Consider the following 12,710-nt stretch of genomic DNA (forward strand, 5'->3'; position numbering starts at 1 on the left):
CTGACCACACCTATTGTGATGTGACAGTGCCCATTTGACGCAAACTTTTTTTTGACATGCATCAAATTTTTTTGTGGTAAATTTTCCCAGAAGTTTTGCAAAACAATTCGCCAATGGCAAAATGCAGAACTTCACTGTGAATCCATGCCTCCCAAAAAAATTCACTCATCACTACCCAGTATCAATTGAATTCCATTCAAAAAGAGCCAGAATTAGTGATGAGCTAATTGTTTTGCCTGGTATGGATTTGCATTGAATTTCCGCATTTTGCCATTGGTGAATTGTATTGCGAAACTTCTGCCAAAATTCGGCACAGAAAAATTTGTCGTGTGTCAAACTGGGCGCGGTTGTGGAAAATAAGCTTGCGCATCAAACTTGTTTTGCGGATTTTTCCCCATTTTTTCGCTATAGTTTATATAAATAAGGTGCTGTGTAGCCACAGGGGCAGCCATTCAAAGGAAAAAAGGCACAGGCACATAGCAGATAACAGATAACCTTTGTAGAATACAATAGCGTTTTATCTGTTATCAACTATGTAACCTGTGCCTTTTATTCTTTGAATGGCTGCCCCGTGGCTACACAGCAGCTTTGGTTATATATACTAAGGTTGGGTTTCAGAGGCAAACACACCAGTGCTGGGTAACAGTACATTGTAATTCCATTTTTTGTGTTACTGTTCCTTTCAAAGCTGATTCTGTGGCAAACTTCAACTGAACGATTTTTGACCAGATACCCAAGTTTGTAAACCAGTCCAATTGACCTATACTAAGGCAGTAACTGGGCATTTGTTTTCAGGATAATTTGTAAGCATCAGAAAATATACAATCAGTTCCCCCCCACACTTATTTACTAAGTGGCACATTCATCTTGTGGTTATCTAGTCCCAGCCGGGGTGTGTGTACTCAGTATCTGAAGTGAGAAATAAATCATCTAATCTCTGTAGTGATAAAGTTTCTTGTAAAATGTCTCCTGGATCAAGAGGCCGATCACTTCACTTTTAGTTTGTGGGGTTTTTGAGCAATTATGGGAGGGGGGAAAATATAAAAGCTCTGGATCACCCCCATCCTTTCCCTTTAGAGATAGATAGCAAATAAACCAATAATAGTATATTGTCAGTCAGGTGATGTTTATGCACTTATAAAATCTATATAACTTAGGGCATCAGAAGTTGAATTCTGTCTCACCTGCATGAGTACATATGGTTTTTCCTAACACTCCTCCTGAAGAAACCCTTACAGCCATCGCAGCTGGAAGCCCCATAGTGTTTGCCAGTCGCTCTGTCACCACAAATGGCACACAGAGAGTTAACACCGATACTATTCGTGGCATTAAGACTTGTCACATCTGAGGGGGATGTATCTGTTGGAAGGAAGGGATTATAAAGAGTATTAGTATGTGCAAAAAATGTCCAACTAATATTAAATACACAAGAAGAGAATAGTAGAGAATAGTAGCGGTGGGGGGGATAATAGCCTCTGGGAAGGGACTGCGGCTGTGGGATAGCAGGTATAGTAGGGAGAGATGGTGTCTATAGTAGCAGTGGGGGGATAATAGCCCCTGGGAAGAGACTGTGACTGTGGGATAGCAGGTATAGTAGGGAGAGATGGTGCCTATAGTAGCAGTGGGGGGGATAATAGCCTCTGGGAAGGGACTGGGGCTGTGGGATAGCAGGTATAGTAGGGAGAGATGGTGCTTATAGTAGCTGTGGGGGGATAATAGCCTCTGGGAAGGGACTGTGGTTGTGGGATAGCAGGTATAGTAGGGAGAGATGGTGCCTATAGTAGCAGTGGGGGGGATAATAGCCTCTGGGAAGGGACTGGGGCTGTGGGATAGCAGGTATAGTAGGGACAGATGGTGCCTATGGTAGCAGTGGGGGATAATAGCCTCTAGGAAGGGACTGTGGCTGTGGGATAGCAGGTATAGTAGGGAGAGATGGTGCCTATAGTAGCAGTGGGGGGATAATAGCCTCTGGGAAGGGACTGTGGCATAGCAGGTATAGTAGGGAGAGATGGTGCCTATAGTAGCAGTGGGGGGGATAATAGCTTTTGGGAAGGGACTGGGGCTGTGGGATAGCAGGTATAGTAGGGAGAGTTGGTGCCTATAGTAGCAGTGGGGGGATAATAACCTCTGGGAAGGGACTGGGGCTGTGGGATAGCAGGTATAGTAGGGAGAGATGGTGCCTATAGTAGCAGTGGGATAATAGCTCTGGGAAGGGACTGGGGCTGTGGGATAGCAGGTATAGTAGGGAGAGTTGGTGCCTATAGTAGCAGTGGGGGGATAATAACCTCTGGGAAGGGACTGGGGCTGTGGGATAGCAGGTATAGTAGGGAGAGATGGTGCCTATAGTAGCAGTGGGGGGATAATAGCTCTGGGAAGGGACTGGGGCTGTGGGATAGCAGGTATAGTAGGGAGATATGGTGCCTATAATAGCAGTGGGGGGGATAATAGCCTCTGGGAAGGGACTGGGGCTGTGGGATAGCAGGTATAGTAGGGAGAGATGGTGCCTATAGTAGCAGTGGGGGGATAATAGCCTCTGGGAAGGGACTGTGGCTGTGGGATAGCAGGTATAGTAGGGAGAGATGGAGCCATAAAAGTGCTGATTACAAGGTAGGTAAAACCAGAAGCATTTCTACTTGGGCAAACTAATAAAATGGCACTGTGTTCTGCCTGTACAAGGTCATACACTGGGGTGGCCCAGTAGCACCAACAAGGGGTGGGCTGGAAAAGACAACATTAACACCAATAAAATGACTGGGGAAGTACAAATAAAAACATATCTTGCATAATTTATATTTCACAAGGAAGGACTGAACAAGTACTTGCAATTGAAAGAATTCCTCTGAAGACTAGATCATACAGGCTAAATATAGTCATCAATCTACCTCTCACTGGCTCTTGTTACTATAAAGCTATAGAACTGGGCATAGAATATGTGGCGCTCAGCAGAGAAAGTCCAAAAGAAGGGAAGCTCATTGACTCCTTTGCTAAAAAAAAATAGCAAGGGGTCAACAGTAACTTCCCATTGGTTGGAAAGAATCAGAGGATACATGCTATGTTCCATGCTATGAATGACACATATCATACATGAACTCACATTGTAAAAGCTTGTGTTGATGTGTTCCCCCTCTGACCTATTGTTCTTCATCATTCATTGGGCCAGCGGCCAGCCAAATCAGCCTGGTTTCTTCCACTACCTTGGTTGCCAAATCAGGCAAAGATCCTCTTGTGTGGTGATAGCACCAAAAAAGCAGAACTTTCATGTGTTTGGCCAACTTTGAATTTGGTGGTATAGTAAGTTGGACTATTTCCACCAAATTGGTCAATATCTTCTTATGTTTTTCCCTTTAGAACAAGAGTATTTCCACCTGACACGCTGGTACTTTTCTTAACCAAATCGTACAGGTGAATATGTGATTGGATGGCAAACTGGCTTGATGGTTCTGCAGCAACATCCAGCATCCAGCATAACATTTTTGTGCCATGGGGTGGGTTTAATGTTCTGAACCAAGACTTTACTCATCCCATGCCTTCCCAGTAGTTAGTAAAGGCACTTCAAATACAATGAACCCATCCAATGCCAAAAGTAGTTGATACCATCTTAAAAAGGATGCCAGACAAATTAGCATCCCTGCATGGCTAAAACTGGGCACCTTTTACCCCCATGCATATTAGTATAGTGACTATGATCCTACTGGTACTGGTTCTTTGCCAGTAGTTGGGACACCTATTTACTATATCCTGGCCAAATGCCAGTGCAAATGTGTGCAATGGAGATCTCAGAGTGAATGATCAGGTGAGATCATAATACTTTTACTGGGCTCTGTGGATGACTCCTTACTTGGATGCCACTGCACCAACTGGATAACAAGGGTTATGGCAATTCCAATAGGAGGCGGCAGTAATTAAACAAATGAGGGCCTGTACATAAATCTGTTTAATACATTCTCATGATGTTCTTATCAGATGTTTCAAAACCTATATTTTGCCCCTGGCATACATCCCTATGATTATTATTAATAATATTTATTTATAAAGCGGCACCATATCCCGCAGCGCTGTACAATAAGTGGGTTTCATACATGGGACATACAGAGTAACATATAAAGCAATCAATAACCGATACAAGAGGTGAAGAGAGCCCTGCCCAAAAGAACTTATGATGATGTGACAGGATTCCTTAGTTGTAGCAGGTACAAATAGGCTGAACTGGTTTCACTTTGCCATTTCCCTGACCTAACAAGTCATTCCAGCACTTTACTGCAACTTGGCAACTAATCAGAATACAAACCAACAAAATTCAACATCCGACAACATTTGACCAATAAAAAAATTCAGAGTAAAAGCCACAAAAGTTATGCAGGGAACTCAGGGTATCACTGATGTATGAGAAGGGGTAATGTACCCCCTACTGTAAATGATAAGGATATTAGCAGTCATTGAGAGGTTCTGTGCCCATATAAAGGCACAAGACTGCAGGCTGAGTTATACAGGGAACTCTGAGTATCACTCATGTATTATAAGGGATAATGTACCCCCTACTGTAAATGGTAAGGATATTAGCAGTCACTGAGGGGTTCTGTGCCCATATAAAGGCACAAGACTGCAGGCTAAGTTATACAGGGAACTCTGAGTATCACTCATGTATTATAAGGGATAATGTACCCCCTACTGTAAATGGTAAGGATATTAGCAGTCACTGAGGGGTTCTATGACCATATAAAGGCACAAGGCTGCAGGCTGAGTTATACAGGGAACTCAGGGTATCTCTCATGTATTATAAGGGATAATGTACCCCCTTCTGTAAATTGTAAGGATATTAGAAGTCACTGAGGGGTTCTGTGACCATATAAAGGCACAAGACTGCAGGCCCCTCATTGTGCCTTATAATAGTAAATCCACCTATTGGATGCACACTCTCAAGATTTTTGCCACCTCTCTGCAACTGCCAGGGCACTTTTCGTTAGTATTGAGGACAAGAAACCTAAGGTGGGCGATATCGGGCTAATTAGATCGTTTGGCCCTATGGCCAAAGATAAAATTACAATAGGCATAGGAGCGAGCAGCCAAGGACCGCATCAATGAGCCGATGCGGTCCCCAATCCGATGGGAATTTCAACATCTGGACAATTTTCCGCCAGTTATTTATCAGGGAGAATTTAAATCTGCCTGTGTATGGCCACCTTTAAATAGGGACATTTGGGATCCCGTGTGCCCTGATAGCCAGTGTGCTGTATGCCTATGGTGAAGAGGTCGGCATAGGTTGGAGATAGACCTTGCTATGATTGAATGCTGTGTACTTTACCTTAAGTGCCTTGTGTGTAAGCAAGGAGATAAGGCAGCCATTCTGCTATCTTTTACAAGAAACCACAAGGAAAGTAAATCTCACCCTCTCACTGCTCTTGTCTAACACATTTTTTAATAGTAAACTAAATGTCTAGCAGCGCCTGATATAACAGAGGGGTGGGTAGTAGCACCCTATCGGCATGCAATACTAAAACTGTGCCACATATGCCACTTCCTTTTGGCTGGGAGGGCAAATAAAATGCCATTAAATTGTGCAATTTTTCTCCAATACAACTGCACTTTGCTGTAGCAAACTCTAAATACATGAAATTGGTAAAAAAAGTGTGCCCATTTATCAGCAAGCACTACTATTTTATGGCACAAAGCCCCAGTGACATGCCAAGAGATGACCATACACTATAAGATCCACTTGTTTGGCAACCTTAGCAAACACGCGGATATTTCCCCTAGTTTCCAACATTAATTGGGCCATATCAGGTTGAACAGAACAACTGAGATACAGGCCATCGGGGCGAGGAATGTATACCCTTTTGGCCCATGAGAGGGCCCCATACATGGCCATAAAAGCTGCAATACAACCACCCACACAACTCCCAGCATGCACAGTCAAACAACATTCCTGGCCCTACCAAGTACATCAGGTCAGAATGCAAATGTAACATCATCCACAAAAAGACAAAAAAAGATTTTTTATTAATTAAAAAAAAAACAGCTCTCACTGTCATATGAGCAGTGTATCCAGATATTTTTATTTATTGGGCAACCAATGCTTATGTCAAATGAAGAATTACATCCACATAATTGTATTTATTACAATTTGTGGCCCAACTGCTCTGTTGATTATTAGGCGGATGTCCGACGGAGCGGTTCACTCACCCGCAATAGACCATCATTGAATCTCCCTATAATTTTAGTTTAGAGGCTATTATCCCCACTGCTGCCATAGGCACTGTCTCTACCTGCTATCCCACAACCACAGTCCCTTCCCAGAAGCTATTATCCCCCCACTGCTACTATAGGCACCATCTCTCCCTACTATACCTGCTATCCCACAGCCACAGTCCCTTCCCAGAGGCTATTATCCCCCCACTGCTACTATAGGCACCATCTCTCCCTACTATACCTGCTATCCCACAGCCACAGTCCCTTCCCAGAAGCTATTATCCCCCCACTGCTACTATAGGCACCATCTCTCCCTACTATACCTGCTATCCCACAGCCCCAGTCCCTTCCCAGAGGCTATTATCCCCCCACTGCTACTATAGGCACCATCTCTCCTACTATACCTGCTATCCCACAGCCACAGTCCCTTCCCAGAGGCTATTATCCCACTGCTACTATAGGCACCATCTCTCCCTACTTTACCTGCTATCCCACAGCCTCAGTCCCTTCCCAGAGGCTATTATCCCCCCCACTGCTACTGTAGGCACCATCTCTCCCTACTATACCTGCTATCCCACAGCCCCAGTCCCTTCCCAGATGCTATTATCCCCCCACTGCTACTATAGGCACCATCTCTCCCTACTATACCTGCTATCCCACAGCCCCAGTCCCTTCCCAGAGGCTATTATCCCACTGCTACTGTAGGCACCATCTCTCCCTACTATACCTGCTGATGTACAAGTCTCCATTATATGCTGGGCCCACAACAGTTGCCGCTGCTTGAACCCCCAAAAAAACAGGTTACAAAGTAGATGTATTTCTCTTCAGACCTTACCGGTTCCAATAGACAAAACTTGCATATTTTCAAATTCCAGAGTGGTGTAAGCTGGATCCAATGCTTCTGTATAATCTGCCATATCCATGTCTATCAGAGCTTTGGACAATCTCATTATCATCTGCAAACAGCGGCTCGATTCCAGCAGACCCCCCACTTTGAGGTTATTGGCCCCTAACCCGTCAGCCGCATTGATTCCACGGTGTCACTGCTGCAATGGATTTACAATAGAGTGACTTGGGAAGGGATGAGTTTATCTCCAAGGCCTATAGTGCTCTAGGGTGGAGTCCCCAGAGTTAATTTTTAATCAACCCACCTCTTGATGTATAAACCATCCCTCGCTCCCCCTCTCCTTCCAGATAGTGACTATCTCTGATTTAGTTACCTCTGTTTATAGTTTAATTGACATGTAGTTTTACCTCCTTCTTAGCTACTGCAACACCCAATCAACAAACAGCGCTACAATCAAGTGAAAGCATGTGTCTATTCAACACCCTTGTTACCATGGAAAAGTGATGGAACAAATAAAGGAAAAATAAACTAAAATATAAAGCAGAGTGTGTTTTCAATTTATTGGAAGTGTGTGGGTATACATTACTTTGTAAGCAAGCAATATGATTACTCCAAGAGTTGAATACTGAGAGTGCGCAAGGATCAATACAATATGGCACCTCCCTCCCATATGTATAAATACAAATATACAGAGAAGGAATGTTCTGGGCACACAATAAGCTGTACCCTCATACTGTACTGTCTAAGGGAAACAATATGGCACCTCCCTCCCATATGTATAAATACAAATATACAGAGAAGGTATGTTCTGGGCACACAATAAGCTGTACCCTCATACTGTACTGTCTAAGGGAAACAATATGGCACCTCCCTCCCATATGTATAAATACAAATATACAGAGAAGGAATGTTCTGGGCACACAATAAGCTGTACCCTCATACTGTACTGTCTAAGGGAAACAATATGGCACCTCCCTCCCATATGTATAAATGCAAATATACAGAGAAGGAATGTTCTGGGCACACAATAAGCTGTACCCTCATACTGTACTGTCTAAGGGAAACAATATGGCACCTCACTTCCATATGTATAAATACAAATATACAGAGAAGGAATGTTCTGGGCACGCAATAAGCTATATCCTCATGCCAAGTTTGTTCAATTGACATCTGCCCGATTTTTGTCCAGATATTGTTCAGGGAGTCCTGTCAGAGGGCCCCATACAAGGGCAGATAAGCTGCCGAGTTGATGTTAAGGACCTGAATTGGCAGCTGAAATTTGCATGTGCATGGCTACCTTAAGGGGAAACCACATGGCACCTCCCTCCCAAGTATGGGTTTGGCAAATGCCAAAAGGACACCAGTTGCCTGAATGTATAATGTTGACTGTGAGGTTTGATGGAGGATGAATAATGATCTTGGGCTATTATGAAAAATAATCAGGTACGGCAGTGGTTCCCAAAATGTGGTCATGGCCACTCTATGAGTACCCAGTTAAGTTTTTTTGGAGACCTGGACAATAATTAGGGTGAGATTCAGGGGATAATTCCCAATTTACTATGTTAAATAGCTTCAGCACCCACCAGGAATTGCTCGCCATTGACAGGAATGCCAAGTGCCAGACCAGTGGAGTCCAATCCCATGAAGTCTGACTTCCTCTGCCTTGTGGGGTAAAACTCAAACACAAGTGTGACAATAGAAGAATTCACACATAAGTTGTAACCTGATTTGAGTAGGTCTTTGCCCAAATTGGCCTGATCAGATCGTTTGGCCCTAGACCAGTGACTGGGCTATAATAGGGTCTTATCAAAACCTGCTGTGAAAGGACCAAATGAATGGTCATCTTTGGCTCCTGTCCAACTAGATTTATAAAACTGATACACATCTAGCTGATCCATGTACATGTGAAGCAGTCCCATTGCAGTCCCATAGTCCCAGTAAGCTACAGGGTTCGACTGGAGCATCTTAGCACATTGCCCCGTTTTATACATGTCCCAGGGCCATCCATAAGGCCAGTCATGTGGTCCCAGTCTGATATTCCATATAGTGCCAGACCCTGGGGCAAGCTCAGGCATGCAAGTCCCAGCATTCACTTCTCCAGTCTCGCTATCTTATAAAGATAAAGGGTGTTTCAAGTGTAATGTTTACAATGTTTGCAAGAAGTTCTCTGCATTTATGGGCATGTTTTCCAGTTTTGGCCTACAACAAACTTTATTTAGGACTTTGCTGTAACAATAGGGCGAAGCAGATTTGTTCTAGTAAAGAAAATGTCATTTTATCCCTACACCAATCAGAAGTAAACTTGGATAAGAGTTTTTCTTGGGTCCCCGGTAGGGTTGGTCAACCAGTCCCTCCAAATGGTGATTTAGAAGCTGTATTTCAAGCATAGAGTCGGGCTAAGGGTAAAACCAGCAGGCTCTGGCATGGATTTGGTTAACCCGCTCATTGTCAGATCACTTGTAATGTTCTCAGGTGTGTATACTGGCAGCGCTGGGGTAAACATTTACTGGCTCCCTCACAAGGACAGGTGGGCTGTGGGAAGAGGACACAGTTGACTGACAAACATTCCAAATCAGGGAGGAAGATAAGCAAAAACCTCAAATATTTCATTTATGAGCTGAGATGGATCACGCCATATAACATACTTTTAAAGCAAATATTTGGCACGTATAGCTTATGGCATGGGTGATGATTTACTAACAGAGGTGCAAAATTGCACCAGCACAGTTGCCCATAGCAACCAATTCTAAATTCAGAGCTAAATTTTCAACAATTGACTGGAATTTAAACATAGCAGAGACCTGATTGTTATGGGTAATGCTTTGTGTCATTAGTACAACATTTGCACGAGGTCTAACAGCAAAGAATCAGCAGGTAGCAGTTACCGGGCACCTTAGGTCTGGAGTCTCTTTAAATGACTATGTCTAGTGCAAGTGCTAGCGCCCCCTGGTGCTCACATTTTCAGGTGTTTTTTATATGAAGTGTATCTTAATGGGGCCGTATTGCCTTTGAAATATCTGTATCCACATAGTGTTACAGAACCTGGCTGGTTACATATTGGAATTAATGCCATATAAGGGGGGTCAAATGAAATAAAACATAAAATGAGCTTGTTTAGATTAGACAAGTTGGCCGGTGCTACTATTATATGGATATATTTCATTGGCCTATCCATATAAATTGATATGGATAAATGGATAGTCCATTGAAATTATAGAAGATTTGCTCAAAATGTTCTTCCGATCAGTTTTGCAATTTCTGGTAGTGCTATCAGTGCTCAATATGTTCCACCCTGTCAACAGCCAAGGGATGTGACCACCATTGACCCCATAATCGATCAACCGTTAAAGTGGGAAACAGTGTCTTCCTCTGAGAAGCAGATTAGTGTCTCATCACCGACATGCACAGCACAAAATGCAGTGGGAACAACCCAGATAATTACTGGTCTGAGCGCTTTGCAGCAACAGGGTTAGAAGATGACGACTATCTAAAATTGTTTAGAATCTATTGGAAAGTTTAAAAAATGTATGTGTTTCCATTGAAAGTCATCCCAGACTATCCTAAATCGATAATCATTGGCCTTAATTCTCTAAATAAGTAATGGGGCCCGAGTGATCTTCATATCTAGTCAACCAAGTTAATAGAGCAGAACGTTTGTCGGCGTGAAAACGAGATACTTTCTAATTGAGAAGAGCTGCAATGTTGATAAGTAAACTATTAGCCCTTTCATCTCCCAAATCCTTTCCACTGGGAATCTGCATAGGGGCTTTCACAGGAGGGCAGGTGTGTCCCAGGGTTAGATTGCTTTATTAGAACTTTATATAGGGTCTAGAATCATATGTGTAATGGAATGGTGGCTTCAATTAAAACAAATTAATTCAATTACTAATGAGAAAACAGCTGCAATACAAAGGAATGGAAGATAACTGAGCATCACCTGACCCAAAGTCCACCGTCAGAATCAAGGCAGTTACCTTAAAAGTCAGTGGATTGGAGATGCCCATCATTGTGCCACTCGCCCTCTGATCTGGAAATATGAGGCACAGTTAGCTTCAATAATCTTCACTCCAGTCATTAAGACTGATGGCACATAGTGAGATTAGTTGCCAACGATAAATCTGCTCTACCGCAGGCGACTAGTCTCCCGAAAATGGTTTCCCACCGCCAATAATGTGTGTGGGTATCAGATAGGATTTGTGCCACTGTGACAGAATGCTTTGTTATACAGATAGCTAGAATCTCAGCCATAAAGCAGGGCAGGACTGCTGCTTACAATGGGGATCAGATAGGATTTGTGCCACTGTGACAGAATGCTCTGTTATACAGATAGCTAGAATCTCAGCCATAAAGCAGGGCAGGACTGCTGCTTCCAATGGGTATCAGATAGGATCTGTGCCACTGTGACAGAATGCTCTGTTATACAGATAGCTAGAATCTCAGCCATAAAGCAGGGCAGGACTGCTGCTTCCAATGGGTATCAGATAGGATCTGTGCCACTGTGACAGAATGCTCTGTTATACAGATAGCTAGAATCTCAGCCATAAAGCAGGGCAGGACTGCTGCTTACAATGGGGATCAGATAGGATCTGTGCCACTGTGACAGAATGCTCTGTTATACAGATAGCTAGAATCTCAGCCATAAAGCAGGGCAGGACTGCTGCTTACAATGGGGGTATCAGATAGGATCTGTGCCACTGTGACAGAATGCTCTGTTATACAGATAGCTAGAATCTCAGCCATAAAGCAGGGCAGGACTGCTGCTTACAATGGGGATCAGATAGGATCTGTGCCACTGTGACAGAATGCTCTGTTATACAGATAGCTAGAATCTCAGCCATAAAGCAGGGCAGGACTGCTGCTTACAATGGGTATCAGATAAGATCTGTGCCACTGTGACAGAATGCTCTGTTATACAGATAGCTAGAATGAGCAGATATTTCCCCATAATGGCCTTGACTTGGCCCTATGGCCAAACAATCATATCTCAACAATAGGGATACAGGCCATCTGGACAAGGACTGCATCAACAAACCGATGCAGTCATCATGAGATTTTTAAACCTGTACGACTGACTTTTGGGCAGATATTAGTCGGGTAGGCCTGTCGGAGTGCCCCAAACACAGGCAGATAAGCTGTCGGCTCAGACTGAAGTAGCCAAATCTATGTATGTTCACCTTAAGTCAAACTTTGCAATTAGTTTCACCATTGGGGTTTGGGTGCAAATGGGAGTGGTGAGATGCAACAGTCTAGTTTTGTGGGTCCCCAAATTAGTTGGAGCTGTTATGGAAATGGGCTTGAAATAAAGTGTATTGTGAGTGTGTTTGGGTGAAAGGGGGCAGGGCTGGGCAGATGAGGGGCAAGGCTGGGCAGATGAGGGGCATGGCCGGGCAGATGAGGGGCAGGGCTGGGCAGATGAGGGGCAGGGCTGGGCAGATGAGGGGCATGGCTGGGCAGATGAGGGGCAGGGCTGGGCAGATGAGGGGCAGGGCCGGGCAGATGAGGGGCAGGGCTGGGCAGATGAGGGGCGTGGCTTATTGAGACAGAAATAATCTTGGGGGCTGCCAACTAAGTAGTATTGCACCCAGTGATTTCTAATGGCAATAGTGGGTGTACTGAGGGCTGGATCTGGGGAGTGGTAGCTACTCATAGTGGGATGTATCCTGCTTATCACAACCAT

At 43.9% G+C, this 12,710-nt stretch overlaps 1 protein-coding gene across 2 annotated transcripts in view; it reads right to left on the bottom strand.

Annotated features, from left to right (window-relative positions):
- Window positions 1-12,710, bottom strand: part of hnf4a (hepatocyte nuclear factor 4 alpha) — a 73,815-nt gene that overhangs the window by 11,559 nt on the left and 49,546 nt on the right. Inside the window, exons 1-2 of one of the 2 annotated variants that reach the window (XM_002933183.5) lie at window positions 7,022-7,294; window positions 1,185-1,359 (exon numbers count right to left, since the gene is read on the bottom strand). In XM_002933183.5, the coding sequence (XP_002933229.2) occupies window positions 1,185-1,359; window positions 7,022-7,142 (296 nt within the window). In that variant the 5' untranslated portion in view covers window positions 7,143-7,294. Of the gene's footprint in view, window positions 1-1,184; window positions 1,360-7,021; window positions 7,295-12,710 lie in introns of those variants that run through there. The other variant, XM_004918548.3, reaches the window with a different exon arrangement.

Source organism: Xenopus tropicalis, chromosome 10 (assembly GCF_000004195.4).
Source record: "Xenopus tropicalis strain Nigerian chromosome 10, UCB_Xtro_10.0, whole genome shotgun sequence".
Lineage (NCBI taxonomy): Eukaryota > Metazoa > Chordata > Amphibia > Anura > Pipidae > Xenopus > Xenopus tropicalis.